The sequence below is a fragment of the Corapipo altera genome, unplaced genomic scaffold, assembly GCF_003945725.1.
Source record: "Corapipo altera isolate COAL_440 unplaced genomic scaffold, ASM394572v1 75, whole genome shotgun sequence".
NCBI classification, from domain to species: Eukaryota; Metazoa; Chordata; class Aves; order Passeriformes; family Pipridae; genus Corapipo; species Corapipo altera.
The window spans coordinates 10,569,294-10,589,952 of NW_020884887.1; the positions used below are offsets into that span (position 1 = coordinate 10,569,294).

At 50.2% G+C, this 20,659-nt stretch overlaps 1 protein-coding gene across 2 annotated transcripts in view; it reads left to right on the forward strand.

The window, feature by feature from the left end:
• FAT2 (FAT atypical cadherin 2) overlaps positions 1-19,626 on the forward strand; it is a 57,209-nt gene extending 37,583 nt beyond the window's left edge. For both annotated transcript variants that reach the window (XM_027643285.1, XM_027643284.1), the window contains 14 exons: positions 8-204; positions 849-1,002; positions 1,729-1,962; positions 2,747-3,136; positions 4,430-4,644; positions 5,238-5,375; positions 6,116-6,259; positions 6,496-6,693; positions 7,783-8,590; positions 9,358-9,503; positions 12,430-12,871; positions 15,286-15,439; positions 16,668-17,260; positions 18,073-19,626. In XM_027643285.1, coding sequence (XP_027499086.1) covers positions 8-204; positions 849-1,002; positions 1,729-1,962; positions 2,747-3,136; positions 4,430-4,644; positions 5,238-5,375; positions 6,116-6,259; positions 6,496-6,693; positions 7,783-8,590; positions 9,358-9,503; positions 12,430-12,871; positions 15,286-15,439; positions 16,668-17,260; positions 18,073-18,605 — 4,346 coding nt within the window. In that variant the 3' untranslated portion in view covers positions 18,606-19,626. The remainder of the gene's footprint in view (positions 1-7; positions 205-848; positions 1,003-1,728; positions 1,963-2,746; positions 3,137-4,429; positions 4,645-5,237; positions 5,376-6,115; positions 6,260-6,495; positions 6,694-7,782; positions 8,591-9,357; positions 9,504-12,429; positions 12,872-15,285; positions 15,440-16,667; positions 17,261-18,072) is intronic.
• The last annotated feature ends 1,033 nt before the right edge of the window (positions 19,627-20,659 follow it).

Genomic DNA, 20,659 nt, shown 5'->3' on the forward strand with positions numbered 1-20,659 from the left:
CTTCTAGAAGGAGACGTACTGGGACAGTTCACAGTTAATGAAATTGAGGGCGAATGGACAATTTCTTCCAAGAAGCCTCTGGACAGAGAAGATACAGAGAAATATCTCCTCAAGGTTATGGCCTCTGATGGGAAATTCCAGGCTACCACTGAAGTGGAAATTTTTGTTCTGGATATCAATGACAACAGCCCTGAGTGTGGCCAGGTAAAACATCTCTTCTGGGACATCTGGGGCATGAAGGGAGAGCCTGGGAAGGAGAGAACACAATAGCAAAGAAGAAAGAACAGACAGAGCATGTTAAAGGGTTTGGCTGGTCGTAATTCTTCTCACACGATCGTGTTGCTTTGATTATGCTTAGCAATTTTAATTAAGCTGCATGTCAAGCAAGCACATTAAATCTAGCCTCCAAGCATGTTTGCCAGCAGTGAGTGAGAGCCTAAGCATTATGAAGGATAATTTTTGGAGATAAACAATGCCAGGAAGCCTCCTGGGTAGGGGCATGTAAATTACTGAGTTTTATATCCTGCTGTGCTGAGAGATTCCCATCAGAAGGTTTGTTGCTGTAGAGAGCTGATCGCTGGTGTGGACATTAGCCATGGTGAGAAAGAACAGAGGTGGTTGCTTCCCAAAGGAGATTCAAAGGCTTGTGTGAAATGAGCTCACTGGTCCCAATCCACCCCCCAGCATCCAGCAATGGGAGGCACACTGTGCTCCCCTATAAACCACAGGGGTTTTATATAAGGGTTTATCCTTCCCTATGAAACTCCTCCTAGTCTGCTCCTCCCCATAAGGGATGAAGGTATTTTGGAGGTAGCTCAGATGCCAATGACACCTTCTGTCCTTGTCAGATACTCTACACTGGGAGAGTCTCTGAAGATTCTGGGCCAGGTCTTTTCATTTTGAAAATATCAGCAACCGACCCCGACGTTGGCAGCAATGCCCAGATAACCTACAGCCTCCACGGCCCCGGCGCGGAGGAGTTCCGGCTGGGACCACACACAGGTGAGAGCAGGGCAATGGGATGCCTTTATCCTCTGCCTCACCCGCTCCTGAGAAATCCAAGCTCCCAGCATGGCTCAACACTTATCTCCTCTTGAGCAAACATAAGGGCTGTTCATTCCAGCTCTCCCAAGTGAGGAGGGAATGGCAAACAGGCAGGTTTATTGCAACACAGCGTAGAGGAGGTTGAGCTCTCAATCTTCCTGCTAGCTTTTGTTAGAAGTGGTGTCATTAGTGTTGTTAAAATGAAGGGCAGACACCATTGCTAACAGGACAAGAGGTCTTTTACTTGAGCCAAAAACTCAAGTTAAAAACTGTGAAAAGCTCTTATCAGGTCTTGTGCAGTATATTTACCCAAACAGATTCAGTGATCATCCTAGAGATCACTTGGAGCTCAGTGTAGTGGGGTTTATAAAGGTGTGTTTAGAAGTACAATTTAGTTATGAGCACTTTTATCCCATGTTGGCATCCCTTGCATGAAGTTCAGCTGAACTTGCAGGACTCCCCGTGCCAAGTCTTGCCAGGGCACTGGCTGGCAGCGATCCGAGAACAGCCCTGAGCAATGTGGTGTGGACACACCACCACTATTAGCTGAATTACTATGGGTGTCCAAGCCCGGTCTGTTGTCTCCCACGGTTCATGCAGGAAGGCAGCTGAACCTCCCTGAGGTCTTGTAGGCTGTGGCTGCAATTGCTGGGAGACAAGACCACCTCCTGTTCTTTCCCACAGGGGAGCTGACCACATCTGCACCCCTGGACCGCGAACAGAAACCCACGTACCACCTCGTTGCGAAAGCCACTGACGGCGGGGGCCGTTCCTGCCAGGCAGATGTAACACTAATTGTGGAGGACACAAATGACAATGCACCAAGATTCTTCCCCAGTCACTGCGCCGTGGCCGTTTTCGATAACACCACAACAAAGACACCCATCGCTGTGGTCGCTGCCAGGGACCTTGATGAAGGTGAGTCACAATGGGATTTACTTGTTAGTAGAGTTCATCTTTCATCCCGAATAGGAACCTTTGAAACCTAGGGAAGGGCTACAGCAATGGGCACAGATGATTGAATCTTGGCCGAAGATGTGCCTGGATCTCGTTGCTGACATGTCCTTGACTAGCAGGCTGGCATCAGCATTTTTGTGGCCCTGTCTGAAGTGCAGTATCTGTAGAAACATGCAAAGACAGACTTTAAGAACATGCTCAGTAACTAACTGTGATGCACAGCAAAAAATGTGATACAGTTTGTCTGGGATCCAAACTGGACAGAAACTTTATCAAAGATGGAGACTGAGAATGAGCATAATAAGGAAAAAAGGAGTTTTAGATCTGGATGGGGTAGATAACACAGATGGAGAGGTCCTTCAGAGGACACAAAGATTCTCAGAAACATAGGTAAGGCTCCTAGGAAAGGAGCTTTCAATAAACCTCTCCAGCAGAGACTGCATTTGTGGTGACAGAGAAGCAGGATCATATTTATCTTCTTTGGAAGCATATATGAAGGAAAATAAAAATGGGAAGCACCAGTTAATACAGAGGTGATACTGAAGGATAATTGTGGGAGTGACTGGATGTCTGAACCTGCAGATGGACAGGGGCACACTTGGTGTTCATATGATTTTCATACAGCCTCCATTTTCCCTGGGAATTGAAGGTCATTAAGTACACATAGTCCTAATGAATTATAAATAAATAAAACCAGCAGCATTCCTACCCATGAATTAATGCTGCCTGTCCCTTACCCTTGCAGGTCTCAACGCTGAGGTGGTCTATTCTCTGTCTGACTCTGCCAATGGACACTTTTCAATTGAGGAAACCACAGGGGTGATCCGTCTGGAAAAGCCTCTGAAGGATTCTCAGCACTCAGCATTTGAGCTGACTGTCTGTGCTACTGACCGGGGCACCCCACAGCCCCTCTCTGCTCTTGGCACTGTCACTGTCTCTGTTGTGGATCTAAACGAGTACCTGCCTGTTTTCCTGGCCCCTGAATATGTGGCCATGGTAAAAGAAGACGTGGCTGTGGGTACAGAGGTCCTCAACTTGTCAGCCTTGACAAGGGACAATGCAGAAAACACAGAGATCAAGTATGAAATTGTGAATGGCAACGACCACGGGAAATTTCAGCTCAACTCAAACACAGGTAAAATGACCTTGTGCCCAAGCAGGTTCAGGTTGAGCCAACACCAAAGGCTGTCCCTGTCTTTTCTGGTTCTCCATTTGGCTTCCCCTTCTGCTCCCAGCCAGCACAAGGGTGGGGACTACAGTCTTCTTTTCTACTTTAAATTTTGGCAGCCAAGTCACTTAAGGACTGATCCAAATCTTACTGAAATTAATGGAAAAATTCATGTTATATGTCTGAGGCAGGTCCATGTGAATGAAGGATACATGGAGAAATTTTTCCACTTCAAAAGGCAGGAGAAAGTGGTTTCATTTAAAAAATCTCTCCATTCTGAACCCACGAGGAACCTGCAGCCCAGGGTAACAGGCAGCTTTATTAGGTAGCACTCAATGAACATGGATAATACGACTCTTAGCCATGAGCAGGTGTTGAGCCTGGTTTACCAGCCAAATAAAGCACTGCTCTGTTTGCACAGCGATCTGATAAGGGCTGTTCTCAGAAGGCCAATGTCAGCTCCCTGAAACAAGCCCTTGGCTGCCTCATCAGTGGCCTGCCCTTGGCTGTAACATCCTCATCCTCAGCTTCTCTGTCCCCAAGACTCTTGCTAATTTTTCCCCAGCAATCTTCTTACTAGTTTTGTACATCTTAAAAGACACAGAACAGTGTCATTTCCAGGGAATAAATTTGTGATAGTTTCAGTGCAGAACCCAGGCACGCTCTGCTACCCTTGGTCTTTTTTTTTCTGCTTTTACTTTATGTCTTCAGTCCGTATGTTCAGTATGTTTCTCACTCATTTTTTTTTGAGATTACCAGCCTCCTCCTTTCTGTATTGCACCTCTAGCCTCACTTACAAAGCAGAGCATGTTGCTGCACACCTTTAACTCCTGTACAACTCTGCATTTACATCTCACACCTTTACATCCTGCCTATGACACAGTTCAGTGTCAGTTCACAGTGATGTTCTACTACTGCTTTGGTCACAGCTTTCAAGAGCACTGTTGACTCTCATCCTGTCTTGTTCCAGATCCCCAGCCAAGATTCCTGGACACCTTCCAGAAGTTTATTTCACCTCTTCAAACATTTGATACCAAAATGAGGCAGGTTATCACAGAATCTGTGGAGCTGCAACTCGTTTTATGGGATGCATGTTCTTCAGTATTCCAGTTTAACCAGAGAAGGTCAAAGCTAGGCCAACAACACCTTTTCAGCTGGAAGTTTGGCAGTTGCCTTGGTGTATTTGCAGTATTCCAAAAAACCTCACGTGCCCTTAATTCAGAGTGTCTTCTGTCCTTTCCTATCCATCCAACAATGCAGGTGCCTTATACATAAACGGGAGCCTGGACTTTGAAGCGAGTCACGAGTATTACCTGTCTATTGAGGGCACAAGGAAGGGCTCAGCCTCTCTCAGCGATGTGACCATGGTGGTGATCAACATAACTGACATCAATGACCATGCACCAGAGTTCATCCAAGACCCTTACTTCACTGATATCCGGGAGGACGCTGCAGTTGGAGAAGTCATCCTCACGGTATGGTTACAAACCAGGCCAGCTGTCTTTACCTGTTCTTTTCTTGGGCTATGCATTATTTTCTCCTCTTTGGCACTTTACTTTTCCTTGGACACAGCCACCTCAGTGGGTTTGTGACATTCAACATCTAAGACCAAAGCATGACTTTTAAAAGGATGATTGCCAGAATTCCTGACACTCCACAGATGTGGGGAACACTTACAAGACATCTTTAAGTGAAAGCTAAGGAGGGGCTCAGGAGCCTTGAGAACCTCCCAAGAGAGCTAAAATGCCTGAAGAAGAAGGCGAATACCCTGTTGTGGGCAGAATACCAGAGCCCAAGGTAATTCCTTGTGGAGTTCCCTGTCTAGCCTGTTACCATCGCAGGGGTGGTCAAGTCAGGAAAGGGACAAGGAGAAAGCCATTGCTGTAGATGAATTTTGTCTTGAAAAAACTGTTGGACAACATTTATTTAAACAATCTTCCTTCCCCTCCTCATTTGAGGCAAGCTCAAACCAATACCCTTAAATGACAACAAGGTCCTGCACAAGCTCCTCCATGGAACAGCCTTTTTGGCCCAGGGGTCCTAGCTGGGTTTTTTTCTCTCCAAACAGGTGTCAGCTGATGACTTGGATGGAGCAATGAACAATCAGATCACATATTCCATCGTGGAAGGGAACCCACTGGGACACTTTGCCATTCAGCCCAGAAGTGGGCAGATCAGCATTGCCAAGCATCTGGACAGGGAGGAGGTGAGTTTGAGACACTGAGAACAGGAAGGCTGAAACAGATATGCCCCAAAAAACTGATGGAGCACAATATGCCCAGCTACCTCCTGTTTTCTGAATTATTTACTCATAATACTGTTAATAGAAGACAAGTCTTTCATTCACTCATTTTCTAGACTCATATATACTGCAGTAGGAAGGCTGGGCTTTAGGAAAGGCAGTATAGAATCACAGAATAGTTTGGGTTGGAAGGGACCTTAAAGATCATCTAGTTCCAACTCCCCTGCCACTGGTAGGGACACCTTCTACAACTCTGAGTTTTTGTCTGCTCCATTGGTGTTTCAAGCTGTCTGGGTGAGAGTCAGCCCCAAACTGGAAACAAACACAGTTGACTTCTGCTTCCCTGCATCAGAAAATTATGGAAAACGGGTGTGGGGAGGAGATGGAAAGGTCACCTGGACAGTCTGTCATTCTTAAAATAGCAGCAACTTAAACCATTATTGACAGATATTTGCCCAGCTTAGTCTCATCCATATTTGGCAAGCTGTTTCTCTTCTCTGCAACTGCTGTGAGGCTGATTTTGTTTAGCAGTGAGCTTTGAGCGAGGTTTATGGATGGAGAGCCTTAGCCAAGGGCAGAGCTGTTGTTGTGGTGCAATACATGGCCCCAGGCATTTCAACAAGCTGCAGCGGGGTAAAACTTCAATGTGAAAAAGCCACCATTCTGCCATTTCTCAAAGTAATCCTGCACTACAAATCCTCCAGATCCCCAGTTATTCCTTGACAGTTCGAGCCACGGACAACGGCCACCCGCCTCAGTTCAGTGACGTCCCTGTGCATGTCCATGTGTCTGATGTCAATGACAACCCTCCTCGGTTCTTCCAGCTCAACTACAGTGTGGTGGTGCAGGTAAGCCAGGACACACTCTGTTCTCACGTTGTTAAGAAACTCATGCATGAACTGCTGCTGGAGCAGAGGGGCAGGATGGTGGCAAAGCTTTGTGCTTTGTGTGTTCTGGAGAGATGCACAGGGCAGGTGGGATTTGTTTCCCTCTTCCTGATCCAGCAGCTCCTGGGGCACTGTAGGTTCCCCCGAGCCATTTCTCTTTGCTTGTCTTTTTCCAAAAGCATGTTTCCCCATTTCAGGAGAATGCTCCCGTGGGTACAAGCGTCCTGGAGCTGATTATGAGCGACAGGGATTCCCCAGAAAATGGACCACCGTACTCATTCCAGATTACCCAGGGCAACGATGGGAAGGCCTTTGATGTCACCCAGAATGGTCTGCTGGTGACATCGTCTGTCCTGAATAGAAGAATGAAAGAACAGTACCTACTGCAAGTCCAGGTAGAGCCTGTGTTACTGTCCTGGTGTCTGAATTCCCCAGCAAATAGCAACAATATGTGATTAGGATGGCCCAGCTGAATGAAAACATCTCTGGCTTTGAAGAAATCCAATCCAGACACAAATTGTGCAGCTTGGAGCCAACTCCAGAGCTTATTTCTCCACACAGTCTGCCCACAAGAAGCAGGGGGCCAGCTTCTGTGTTGATAAAATCAGATAATATGATCACAAAAAACACTCTGTCAGCAGTTTCCTTAGACAGATGCTTTTCCCATAATCATTCTAGTGAATTCCAATTTAAAGCAAGACCTGGGTCTGGTCCTACAAGCTTTCTCTAATTATCCTTGTCATTTAAGAAGTGGCTTAAGTTCCTCTTCAAAAAGGATTTCTATTGTTGCAGAATGAATTAATTATTTTTCAATGTTATCAGTAAGAATAGTCCATTACAAACAAAAGGATAATAAGATGTAAAGTACATACTTCTTCAGTAATGGCAGTTGTTTTAAAAGCTAGGTACTATTATATTACAAACCTCAACCTCTAACTGCTTAGCATTTGGGAGAAATTTATCCTATAATCTGATTATTCGCATTTTTCTGTTTTGAGGTTCCTTAACTCATGGTAGACAGAGCTGGGACACGGGCTTAGGCAGTCTGGAAGGGGAGCAAATGTGTTAATGTGCGTAACTGCTTTATATCTCTGTACACTCAGTTAGACATGGAACCCCAAAGATTGGCAGTGGAGCAAAACATGATTAACCCTCAGGAGTTCAGAGCCCTGCTCAGGTGTGCCTCAGCTGCTGATGAGCACACACGGGAGTGAGCGTGACCCCACCACTAGCAGAAGGCCTCAGTCAGTCTCCGTGCTGGAAGGCGTGCTGCCATTTCCCTGGCGCCGTCTCCAGGCACAGGTCCAACACTGCTGCCAGTTTTACCCATCCCTTCTTCATTCCCAATCCACTGCCTGTCACATTCCACCCATTCCTACCTGCAAGGTGCTCTCCTTCGTAGGACCTCGTCAGGCCATCCAGTCAGGTGAGGTGTCAGTCAGTCAGCACGTGGCCATAACAGATCCTTCTGTTTTCCTTACCAGGTCTCTGACAGTGGTATCCCTCCTCTGTCCTCATCTGCATTTATAAACATCCAAGTGACTGAGCAGAGCCAATATGCCCCCTCAGCCCTTCCCCTGGAAATATTCATCACCACCAACGAGGAAGCCTTCAGAGGGGGCGTTCTGGGGAAGATCCACGCCACGGACCGAGACCCCCATGATACGCTGCTGTACACTTTGGTGGCAGAAGTGCCCAAGGAAGGGCTCTTCTCTGTCGGGGCTGCCGATGGGAAGATCATTGCTGGGGACAAGCTTCCCCACGGCCACTACCTTCTGAACGTGACAGTCAGCGATGGGACGTTCACAGCCACCACCAGCGTCAACGTCCACGTGTGGTGCTTCACGCAGGAGGCCTTGGACAAGGCAGTGGTGCTGCACTTCCGACACCTCTCCCCCGAGGAGTTTGTGGGGGACCACTGGCGCAACTTGCAGAGATTTTTGGGGAACATCCTTGTCACCCGGCGCCAAAACATCCACATGGCCAGCTTACAGCCTGCAGCTGCCTCTGATGGAGTGGACCTGCTCTTGGCTGTCGGGGAGCCACACGGCTCCCTGTACGAGCCCCGGGTCCTGGCGAATAAGCTCACTGTGTCAGCGGGGGAGATGGACCAGCTCGTCGGTCTCCGGATGAAGAAGGCGATTCATGTGCCGTGTCATGGGTCAGACTGTGCCCACCGTGTGTGCAAGGAGACAATTCAGCTGGATCCAGGCATGATGTCTACTTACAGCACCGCCCGACTCAGCGTCCTGACCCCCCGCCACAGCCTGGAGCAGATCTGTTCTTGCAACGGTGAGCAATCCTTCCCAGCAGTGTCCTACCCTGTAAACCTGGCCATACTGTGTTTTCCTTCAGTACACTATAAAGCACCTGGATTTCTCATGGAATTAGGCTGCCCAGTGACCCAAACTCTGCCTGAAATTTCGAACCCTAAATTAGATTCTTAGAGCTTGAAAGTTTCACACAGTGTACTTTTTTTAAAATTAATCTCCTGTAGCGTTTAATAGCAGCAACATCTGTCTCTCTCATTGGGAAAAGTCACTCATACCTAGCACGTAATGAAGCTCAGTGGTCAGAATATTGATCCCTGAGCTCTTGTGTTGATCCTAGACCCAGCAAAGCACAGACTAACTGATAAATTAGAGGAAAGACAAATAAAGTATATTTTTTATCCTCTAGACTACTTCAAGAAATAAATGGTGGTATCAGGGATAGATGTTAACATCGCTTGGGCAGGAATGAACACCATAGAATTAATATAAAGACTTACTGAGGATGAGGAAATTTTGAGGGTGTTATAGACCCTGCTTAGGGCACCTTGAAGGTTCTATAGGACAGAAGTGTCAGCCAGGCTGACATTTCAGGGTTGCTTCACAATTGAGTACATAGAAGAAATACTGGGAGCTCCCAAGGAGACCTGTGGGAGGTGCATGGACTGCCATGGGTGGGGCTGTTCCTGGACAGTTATGGCATCCAGGGAGGAAAAGAGGCAAGGTTTGATCCAGTCCATAGCCTCAAAGAGCGACAAAGATGAGATCTTTCTCTCGTTCTCCTTTCAGGAACAGCTGTGAGGTTTGGGGGTCACAGCTACATTTGGTACCAGCACTCCCAGGTCGGCTCCTGGCACATACACTTTCGCCTGAAGACCCACCAGCGTCATGCGGTCGTGTTCTCTGCCAACGGGACGGACCACGCCACTTTGGAGGTGTGTATTGCAGTGGCAGGGGTTTCTTTCCAGAGTTAAAAAAACCTTCCTCTTTCAAGGAAGGGAATCACAGAAAGAAGATGCAATAATATGTACCCTTAGTCATTCATCTAGCTGAATGTAAGACTTGGGAAGACCAAGTCAGAGACGAGCACAGTCTGGCAATTGCTGCACCCTCAGCTAGTGAATCATTTTTCACATCTGTGAAAGCATGTGCTAGTCTCTGGTGTGAAATCAGCAGACACCCATAGCAGATCTGCATTCTTTCCTTACAGCTTGCTTCTCATTCCTCTCTTATATCACACCTCTCAGGAGGTGTGAGTTACCAGGTGGAGTTGTCCCCAGACCAGTCTGTTTCCATTGTAGCAAAGGACGAGCTTCCTCCCATACCTCAAATTAAAGATCCTTTACAGTAATGGACAAAAGAGAAAAAAACAGGAGTCCCAAATTATGTTTTTCACACACTCCCCCTCTTTTCAACCACTTTCTTCAGATGATTTCAGTGTTTAAGACACCTGCAGAGCCAGGAACATTTCAGTCTGATCACTCTCCTCCCTTTGGCTGAATGCTGAACCTCCCCAGCATTCAAAGATCACCTCCCTCTTCCACTTTGGCAACAGAAGGAAAGCAGCAGATGACTAAAGAGTAGGGGTTTTGTATATACCTCATCAATTAAATTCAGACTAATTGGAGAATAAGATCACAGGACATACTTAACAGCTTACAGAGATTTGTCCTTGAGACTAATCACATGGAGATCTACACACTGTAACCTACCTGGAAGTGTTCGTCCTGTCCTTGAATTCCCTCATCCCTTCTCATGGTTTCACAACCCCATCTTCCTATTGTGAAACACTTTTCATTCCACTGTTATAAAAGACCCACACAGACAGGGAGCTGCACAGCAGCCAACGCCCAGAGACCTGCCTGTTGCACATACTCTAAGCTCCTGCTGCCACAGCCATCACTCCTGCTCTCCTCTCCTGCAGAGAAACATCATCCATATCTCCTGTACCCATCTCTGAGAATGACTTTAAGCTGCACTGTAAAGGGCTGATGAGAAAAACTTCTCAAGAAGAGTCTCTAGCCTTCTACCCCCCTCTGGGAAGGAGAGTCACTAAGTAGTTCAGCAGGAGTCCAGCACTCCAGATGATGCTGAGACAGGATGAGATGGCAGAAAGCTTTACTGAGCCAGGCCTAACACAGGGAGTCAAGTGAGAAAAGACTCATTATTGACAGAGTTCAGTGTGCCTGTGATCTTCTATACCCAGATCTCTCCACAAGCTTTTCAATAGGAAAGCCTCCTCCATAACAGTGGCTGTGACTCCTTTCTTCCCTGGTTTGCTCTATTAACAATATCTTAGGGATAAAAACTTTTCTAAACCATCTGGCCTGATAAAAATGAAGGAATCCCTCGAGATTTTAAGCTTCATAAACTGCAGTACTCCAGATGTGAGCCAAAGCCTTGAAAGAACCATAAGCACTGGTTTGTAGATTTGGTGAAGAGGATGATTTCTCCCAAGGTCATAAATACCATCCCCCTTCCAGACACTAAGCTCTCCTGATGTTCAGAAATAGGTTGCAGCAAGAGGATGGCAAACCAGGCAAGCTGGGAAAGACTTGGCAGCCTGTCACTTCTTGCTCCAGGGAATTGAGTTCTCAGCTGTCTCCCAGCCCCAGAAATTGATAAGGCAAATCTGCAGACCCATCTGAAGTGAAATCATGTTCCTCCAGATAAAGCGAAGTGACAAAGTTCTCTGGTGAGCTTGCCAATTGTGCAAAGAGATTTACACACACGTTGCCCTGAGGCCCTTCCATGGCATGTGCCAACTGCTTCTTGTTCTTCCTTCCTTCCTTCAGCAGTTGCTTCTCCTCCCACTGGGACTTATTTATACTGTGGTCTTCTCTAAGAGTTAACTGTTGTGTTCTGCTTTTGTCCCCTCCAGAGTAGCCCCATCATATTTTATGCAGGTTCCTCTAGAGCCAGTGTAGCCCATAATCAGTCCTCCTCCTCTAGTCCCTTCCAAGAATCACCCCTCCTCACTGTCTCTAGTGCCCCCCATGGAGATCTCTCTTGCCTATGATGAATTGCTTAATGTTACATAGCAAGCTCTGCAGGTTTTCCATGAGCATTTCATTCCATCCCATCTCTTCTCTCCTTCTCCACAGACTTTTGGCTTCTGTGAGCCAGAGGTTTTATCAGCAAAGCACTTCGGAGAAAAGGTTTATTTTTGTCTTTACCATAGAACAACACAGCTAACCTTTTCTTTCTCCTTCCTCCATGAGCTTTAAAGATTAACCTTGAGCCACAAATAGGTATTTTTAATGTCCCAGTGTAATGCAGAAGACACTAGTTCACTTTTAAAAGTGGTTCACTTTTAGCAGCTCAATATCTTGTCTCCCTCCCATCTACTGGAGATCAAGGAATGGATGGCAGCACCTCTCAGCAGCTTTGGCCTGGCTTTCCAGCACGCTGGTTAGGAGACAAGTGCAACAGTCATTCCTTTCTCTGCCTCCCAACTCCTCCTTGACGAGGTGCTTTCAGTACCCTCACCCGTGCCAAAGGGGCAACTGCTCCAGCACCTTCCCCACCACTCATGAGACAGAGAGAACAGAACAAAAGCCGCATGGTCCCTCTGCAACTGGTGATGGAGTTATGGACAGTCTGAATGCCAGTCTGATTAGACTCAGGGAGGTGGGAGAAGGGGTGAGGAGATGCAGCAGTCTCATCACATGGCTCTGCTCTCTGTTAAGTGGAAAGATGAGCTTCCCTCCCTGCACACTGGTCAAAGGCTCCAGGGAAGGACCACAGGTGCAATTGTGCCAGAGATGAAGGTGTTTTGCAAAGTAAAGGAGGTTGAAACCCTCCATAAACAGCAGCCACCTGTATGACAGCTAACCATGACTTCTGGGATGTGTTTTACAGATGGTTAACGGGGTGCCTCACCTTGGGTACAGCTGCCGGGGGAACTCCACCGGGAACCTCTCCTCCTCCCGCTTTGTGAGCGACGGCGAGTGGCACTCGGTCTTCCTGGAGGTGAAGAACGTGTCCGTCCGCCTGCTCATCGATGGCCTGGGAAATGCCTCTCTCCAGCTGCCAGGGACCTGTAGTGTCTCCCAGGGCAGACGGGACCTGATTTTTGGGGGCCTCCGGCAGTCACTGCATTCCCAGAGAGTCACACGGGGGTTCAGGGGCTGCCTGGATGTGGTTGCCATCAACGGCAGAGAAGTGGTTCTCCTGCCTGGGAAAGGGCAGTCAAAAGAAATCATGGAGCAGGTGGGGATAAAGCAGTGTTGCTCCCCCACTGGTGCCTGCAGCAGCAACCCATGCCTCAACAACGGGATGTGCTCCGAAACTCACGGAGGAGGTATGTGAACATCCCACGCAGAGCAGCAGGAGAGCAATAAGCAGGGAGGGGAGGGAAAGATGGGGGGGCTACTCCAGGGGAGAACCAGAGGTGCTCTGTCCCAGGGGACCTCAAGTGATACCTGACTCAGTGCAGCAGCAGCAGCAGCTGCCGGGTATGAGATCATCATCCTGGCTCTCACCAGTGGACCATGGCCCGCGGGGCAGGAAGGTGTTTCTAAGGAGTGTGTATGACATAGGAGAGCATAGTGGTGCCAAAAACTCAAATGCAAATAGAAATTCCACCCACCCCTCTGCATCCTCTTTGCTTAAGGAGCTGTTAACAAGGCTGGGATCAGGTAAGATGGGATCACACAATGATTGTATCTGGGCATAAACAAGCCAAGATCTTGGTCTCTTCCCACTGCAGTGAGTGACTCCCCAGGGCTATGCAAAGGGATATGGGAAAACCGTAAGCTCTAATCCAAGAGTCCCAGGCTAAAATGGGCTGCAGACACTCAACAGAGGTTTGATGCAGGCCCTGCCCTAGGCAGTCTCACCGCTGCCCTGTCCTCCCATCAGAGGGGCTCCTCACAGCAAGCTATGTCACAGGGATGGGGTTTGTTGGAACTGCTCCCAGGGATGTCCACCTTTGTGTCACTGCCCTGCACCATATTTTAGGTTCCAGCACAGCAGGGCTGCACCCTGCAACACCCTGTCTATCGAGAGAGGTACTGCCTGCCCCTTGGCCCTTCCAGGGGGCAGGGGGGTGCTTCCCAGGCTGCTGTGTGGGACAGAAGCTCCTCCTGCAGCTCTGTGCTCTTTGGGACCATTGCCAAAGCCCACACCCTGCCCAGTGAGCAAGTGAGGACAGAGGAGGCAGCACAGCTTCTCCTGCCCTGCCCGCAGCCTCTGGGAACAAGATTCCCAGCCCTGTCGACTCAGCAGCTGCCTGGTTCAGGTGAACTTGTTTGACACCAGGTGTATCTGTACTGAACAGTTAGTCTGGCTGGCACTCACACCTCAGCCTTGAGACTCTTTGCACAGAAAACCTCTCTGGCTGGGCTGCAAGGGGCTCAAAGCCTACAAGGGGAAAATGCATCTCTGCTCTAAGTCAAGGCATCCCCTGCTTTTGTTGCAGAGACAATACAGCAGGAAGAGGAGGAGGAAAATCACTCCACTAATAAACTGGTGATCATGCTGTACCCTTCCCATAGTTTCCTTCCAAGGTGATCAACCTCTCCTGCAAATGGCCCAGCTGCCCAGGAAAGGGCCTGTGGGACATGGCCCCAGGCAGGACATTGCTGCAGGGAAGGGGTTGCTCAAGAAACATTTATTTTGTGAGGTTATCCTGGATGCTTGGCTGAGTCCTGGAGACTGGAGCAGGCAGCACTGAGTTTATGCAGAGCCCTGCCCAGGGATCTCAGGTGTGGGATTACATGCACAGGCACAGACATGCCTGTGCAAGCGAGCCTGGGGAAGCCACGTGGCCGTGTGAGAACACATCTGTGCAGAGAGGGTCCAAGCCAGACCAGCCACCACACCAACCACAGCGCTCAGGACCACAGGGTGCAAACACATGTGAGCCAGAACATGTGTGTTTGGGCACATGCAGCCCTATGGGCAACGTCCAGCACCTGCTGCACGAGTGCCAGCACGTCCTTGTTGTACAGCCACTAACACACATGTGGAAACAGGTTTGTTCACCCCGTGCTCTAAAGCAGGGTTGTTTAGATTGTGGATGAGTAGCAAAGACTTTTCAAGTGTGCTACAAGGTGGAAACTCTGAATTTCCCGCATGGCACCACCAGCCAAGCAACTGGCAAGAGCTCAGCACAGCCAGGGACATTCCCATGCTAAGGGCTACACTAAACAGCAGCCAAAAACACAAACAGCAGCAGCCCCCTCTTAGTCCTTACTGTGCCTGGTTTCTCTCTGGCTCCAAACAGACATCTCCTGTAGGCAAGAGAAACCTGACATGTTGAGACAGGCGCTTCATACCGCGAGAACTCGTAGGACCAAAGACTCCTGAGAACAATAAATTAGAGAGGATTGCATTTAAGAGAGTCAGAAACTGTGAATCAGCCCGCCAGGCTCCCCTTCCTTTATCCTGAATTTGTCCCTCAGCTTCTCCATCCAATAATGCTGTGCCCTGACTGCATCCCTGGCAGGAGAGGTCTGTGTCAGGATGGACTTGACTCATTGCTCAAACAGCTCCCTAGTGCCTCTGCATTGCCCCAGAGCCTCCGGCAACCACACCAGGTCCTGTAATGTACTCGCCAGCCACATATGGCTCAGGTGCCCCATAGCACTGCTGTAGCAGCAAGTACCTGTGTTTAGGGAGCGTGTTGAGCCCTCTGTGGGTGCCACCGGTCACTGCTTCTCCCTGTTCTTGCCAGTTCTTCCATACAGATATGTTCACTCTCGCCCTCTCCAGGTTACACCTGCATTTGCCCCGGGCTGTTCTCTGGTGAGCGCTGCGAGCTTGGGGACAGTCCCTGCGAGTCCAAGCCCTGCCTGCACGGCGGGACCTGCACCCTCTCCGCCACCGGCTACTCCTGCCACTGCCCTGACTGGTCCGTGGGTGAGAGGTAAGGGCCTCCCAAAGGGGGGCTTTGGGATGGGTGACATCCCATGGTGGTCTCTACCAATGAGCAGTGCACATTTCTGGAGCTCACCAGTCTCGCTGGGACTAATTGCAAACTGAGGGTACCCAAGCGTTGCAGCAGGGAGGTGTCCGAGGGCAGAGCTGAGCAGACCAGGACACAGATAGCTCTGCCATCGTGTGGCCATTGCTGCTCTGTGCCCATCTCCTCTGAGCAGGAGGGAAAACAGAAAAATCTCTCCTCACAGATGCTTTGATGGCTGCAGGTGCTGTGGGGCAGGTTCAAAGCGTGTCCTTGCTGGCCCAGTTCATCCTTCTGCCTTAGCCGTTGAGCCAGGATGAACACTGGTCCTGTGGATCAAGGCAAAGGCAGAAATTGTTCAACTCTTGGAATACAAGCCTGTAGCTGAGCATTAGGTGGCAGTGTAATATCTGAAATCACCGGGTGTCCAGGTGGAGGCTGTGGGTGCATGATGCGCACACCAGCTCACACATCCTAAACCACTGACTACAAGAGAAGCCCAGACCTCATGGAGTTCGTTCACTAATGAGAAAAAAAGGAAGGAAAGCCAATAAAGCATTGCATATTCCCTCTAGCATAGGGAGATCATTGCTGTCGGAAGGAAAGGTCCTGGTACTGTCGGGAAACATTTAGGTTGTGTGGGGTGGAGCAGGACAGAAGACCAGAAATTCCATCCCAGTTCTGAAGGTGCTCCATAAAATGTCAAAAAGCCTCTGCAACAAGGATGCCCATTCACCGCTTCTCAGGGTAGTTGTTCTTCAAATGTTTAGTGCAACCTGCAGACATCTACAAACCATCCTGAGACCCCACAGAGCCTGGAGGGCATAGTGAACTTCATAAGAGGTTAACACACCTCAGACTGACCCTGGGCTCCCTAATTTAACAGGATGGAAGCACTTTTCTATGCTTTGTTAGCCCTAGAACACTAAACTCTCCTCTGAGGCAGGAAGGTTCCCATTTTAATTTGCTGCATTCGACTGAAAAGTAGGACCATCCTGTTAAACACAGTCTCCTGAAAAGCATAATTTTATACTCAAGGATCACAGTCCTCTGCCAGGAGAAGCAAGGGAGGGAGAGCAGATGGGGATGGAGCATCCTTGGCTGGTCTAAGTCAGAGCCCTGAACAGGGTAAGGCAGTTCTAGCTGCATCCCCAGGCTGATGGTGGTTGTCTCCATCCTTTCCTCCCCGCAGGTGCGAGAAGCTGGCCGAGGAGTGCCAAGACAACCCATGCCGCAACTCCGGGCGCTGCGTGAGCAGCCAGGGCTCTGTCCACTGCATCTGCCCCTCCGATTACCAAGGGGACTACTGCACCCAGCCCATCATCACCCCCGCCATCGTGCCCACGCAGTGGGCGGTGGGCCCCGAGGAGATCGCGGAGATCGTGGCGGGTGTGGTGGGGGCGGCCATCCTGGTCGTGGCCTTCGTGCTCATCCGCAAGCGCTACCGGCACCGCGCCAAGGCTCACAAGCCCGTGGCCAGGGAGGACCCCGACCTGCTCTCCAAGAGCGAGTTCTCCAAGAGCGTGGGCGTGGGCACCCAGGCCGTGCCACCCATCGAGCTCAACATCCTCAGCGACGCAGCGCACAACAACCTGGACCGGGCCACGCCGGAGCAGCGCAAACCCACCGGCACCCCCGAATTCGTCACCTTCAACTCTGCCAACGTCCCCAAGCACCGGGGCACCATCGTGTGCAGTGTGGCTCCCAACCTGCCCCCTGCTGCACCCCCCTCCAACTCCGACAACGAGTCCTTCATCAAGTGCACCTGGGCCAGGGAGGAGATGGGTCAGTAGCCACAGCTCTTTCTTGCTCTTACATGTCCCTTTTCCCCTTGTGAAGTGGGTCTGAGGTTTGAAAACATGAGGGGCAAATGGTGTTGGCTAAAGCCAAGTAAAGCATGGGCAAACATTTCCCCAGCCCTGCTATAGGGCTTTTATAGGCTCTTTCCTCCATGCTCCCCAGTATATCCCAGTTTTCTGCTTTAACCTGATCAGTCTCATACACAATCAACAGGGAAATCATTACTTCATAGCCTGGATTCCCACATACTCTGGATCAAAAGGTCCTGTAAAAGAGAAAAATGAAAGAAAAAAATTGAGATCCTAAAAGTTAGTGTGAATTTTAGTGGAGACATTTGTATCAGTGCTCCTAGGAAGAGGGATCACATCCTCAGGGACACCTTGCATGGCTCCAGACAGCAGTTACTCCATGCAAGAGTTCATCACCAAAGCACAGTCCTAGAATTCACAAGAATAACTACAGGGAAAGAAAGAGATCCAGTGGATTGCTGGCTCTGCTCCAATCCCTTTATCATGCAAGCTTCTTGCATCCAAATGGTGTGATGAAGTGTGTCTTTTGGGTGCTACAGTAGTGGATCTCTGCAGGCTGGCAGGGACACTGCCTCAGCACAGCCAAGGCTGCTCTCAGGTCCCCTCAGTTCCCAAAGCAGCAGCTAGAGCTCCCATGTCCCCACGTCTCCTCTCTTCCCCAGTCTGCCACATCTACAGGCTCAGAGCCCACAGAAGGAATTAGCAGGAGGGCGAGAAAGAGGCAACAACCGCTTGAGCTGCAGCTAACATAGCTCTCTTTTATTTCAGTCTACCCAGCAGAAACAACCTACTGGCCACCCCGGTACCTGTCGTCAGATGTCCAGGAATATTCCCACTACGAGATCATTCAAGGCCCCCCTGCGTCCTCCTCCCACCCTCCTCTCCCTCCACCACCCCCTCCACCAGCAGACACGGAGCCGGTCGCCCTTTACGGGGGCTTTCCCTTCCCACTGGACCAGAGCAACAAGCGAGCACCCATCCCGCCCCGCTACAGCAACCAGAACCTGGAGGACTTCCTGCCACTCGGCCCTGTGGACATGGGAGCTTCCCAGTGCCAGAATGAGTACACGGCCATCAGCTACTACCCAGCCCAGCTGGTGCAGGGCGAGGGTGTCCCGTACCAGCCCGACCCGGGCTACAAGCGGGTGAGCATGCGGCTGAGCGTGGCCCAGCCCTCCTATGCGGACTGCGAGGTGGGCCACCAGCCCAGCATCCGAGCCCAGCCCCTGCCACCCCCCAACTACGAGGGCTCTGACATGGTGGAGAGCGACTACGGGAGCTGCGAGGAGGTGATGTTTTAACGGGGGCTCGCTCTTGAGATGGGAAGAGAAGCACATCTCCACGCAGAACAGTGTGCAGGGGGCTGGCACGTGCTGCTGAAGGGAGGCTCCTGTGTGTCCCCCACAGCTTGCAGCATCTCCCCCTGCATGGCTGGGTTGTAATTTGGCTGGATCTTTCCCCTCACTGCCCTCCACAGTGCTCCTGCTGGAAATGGAGGGGAAATGCTCCAGCCACTGCTGGGACACGGAGGATGCTCCTGGGATGCCAGTGACTAACCTGCCTCTTTACCAAGGGGACTTCCTTTGACATCATGTAGGGCCACAGCATGCCACCTCCTCCCTCCCTGGCCACAGGGAGGATGAGGAGCAGAGCAAGCACTGTGGGTATGGCAGCAGTCGTGGTGGAGAAGGTATGAAAGGACTAGTGATGCACAGCCTGGCAGTGCCCCACGTGGGGTAGCAGAGGCCCCCTGCCCCCAGCTCTGACTTCAAGGGCTTGCATCAAGCCAACAGTTTGCCCAGTGGAATGGATCAGCTGGTGCAAACCCTCTTCCATGTCTGCTCCCTGATACTGGGAGAGAGATGAGGGAATGCAGCTGGTCCCTTCAGCACATCCCTCACTTGGCCAAGAGAAGTCCAAGGGGAAAAAAAAAAGAAAAAGAAAAAAAAGAGTCCATTTCTGTGGAAAACCAAGCAACAAGGTTTGTCACACCAGGAACCACCCACAGACTCGAACCAGTCTGCCCAGTCAGGCTGTGCTCACACAACTGAGGGAGACCCTGCCCCAAGGACTGTGTGCACAGCTGTGCCCCCGTGGCTGTCACGGTCCCACGCTGAACACAGCAGGACACGGTCCTGCCCCCCAGCTGGGGCTCCCTGGTGCATCCCAGAAAGACTGGCCAGCACCACCTGGAGACAGGGCACCGAGGCCACTGAGCGTGGGTTTGCCTGTTTGTCCTTGTGCTTGGAAATGTATCGTTTCTTCGTGAGAGGTTTTCTTTGGTTGGTTGTTTGATGTAACTTTTTTTGTTGTCGAATTTTTGGAAAGTATTAAAAGAGTTTGGATTTTTGTACTATTATGATTTTATTTGACACCTCAGGGATTCCCTTGTGAACAGGACATCCCTGCCTAGCTCCAGCCAAGGGCAGCCCAGGGAATAACAGCTTATTTTGGACACCAGAAGCTTTCAGAGAAGTACCAAAACAGCAAGTGTCCCAAGCCCAGGACTCACACCCATCCCCAAAACACCCCAGGCACACAACACCCTACCTGTTGGTTCCAGGGGAGTTCATCACATGGAGAGGCTGAGAAGGCACCAGCAGGATCATCCTTCTCCTGCCTGAACTGCTGGCTGCAGGACAACCATCCCCTGACATGGCCAGACCTCCCACCACAGCTGGGGTTAATCTCAAATTAAGTCAGGGGTGGGAGCACTTGGCTGCACTTGTGCAGGTCTCCAGCTCAGCTTTCCTCTGCCAAGGTGGGCTTGTGAGCTTTGCAGTTCCCTGGGGCTGTTTTAACAAAACTCTAAATGCAAACAAGTCCCCACAGCAGGCTAATCCCCATGTGCTGATGGAACGTTTTGGAAGAGAAGGTCCCAGCATATGGGGAGGGGGGGGCAAAGGCAACTGAGATAATGCTCTGCTAAGTGACACCTGGGAAGGAGCAGCCTCAGCAAAGCCATTTCACAGTATAGGAACAGCCCTGTAGCACACAACCCTAAGGAAGGATGGCTGTAGATCCAACCATGGTAATTCTCCATAGTCAAGCCCCCCAGACACCAGGAGCTGCCTGTGCTCAGCTGCCCCTCCTGCCCTGGGGTTCAGGTGACTTTGGACCCACACTTGTCATAAGTCTGCAAAAGCCTTCAACTTCAAACATTTTTTTCCAGAGCTTCAAAAGACGAACCTTTTATAGCACTGATTTTTCCAGCAGCCCTCTAATGACACGCTGCAACGGCATGAATTATTCAGCAGCGGGAGGATAAGCCGAGCTGCAGCGATGCTGGCACAGCGCCCCTCTCCCAGCGTGGGCTGGCTTTTGCTCCTTTGATCTCTTGGGCGGATCAGCAGCA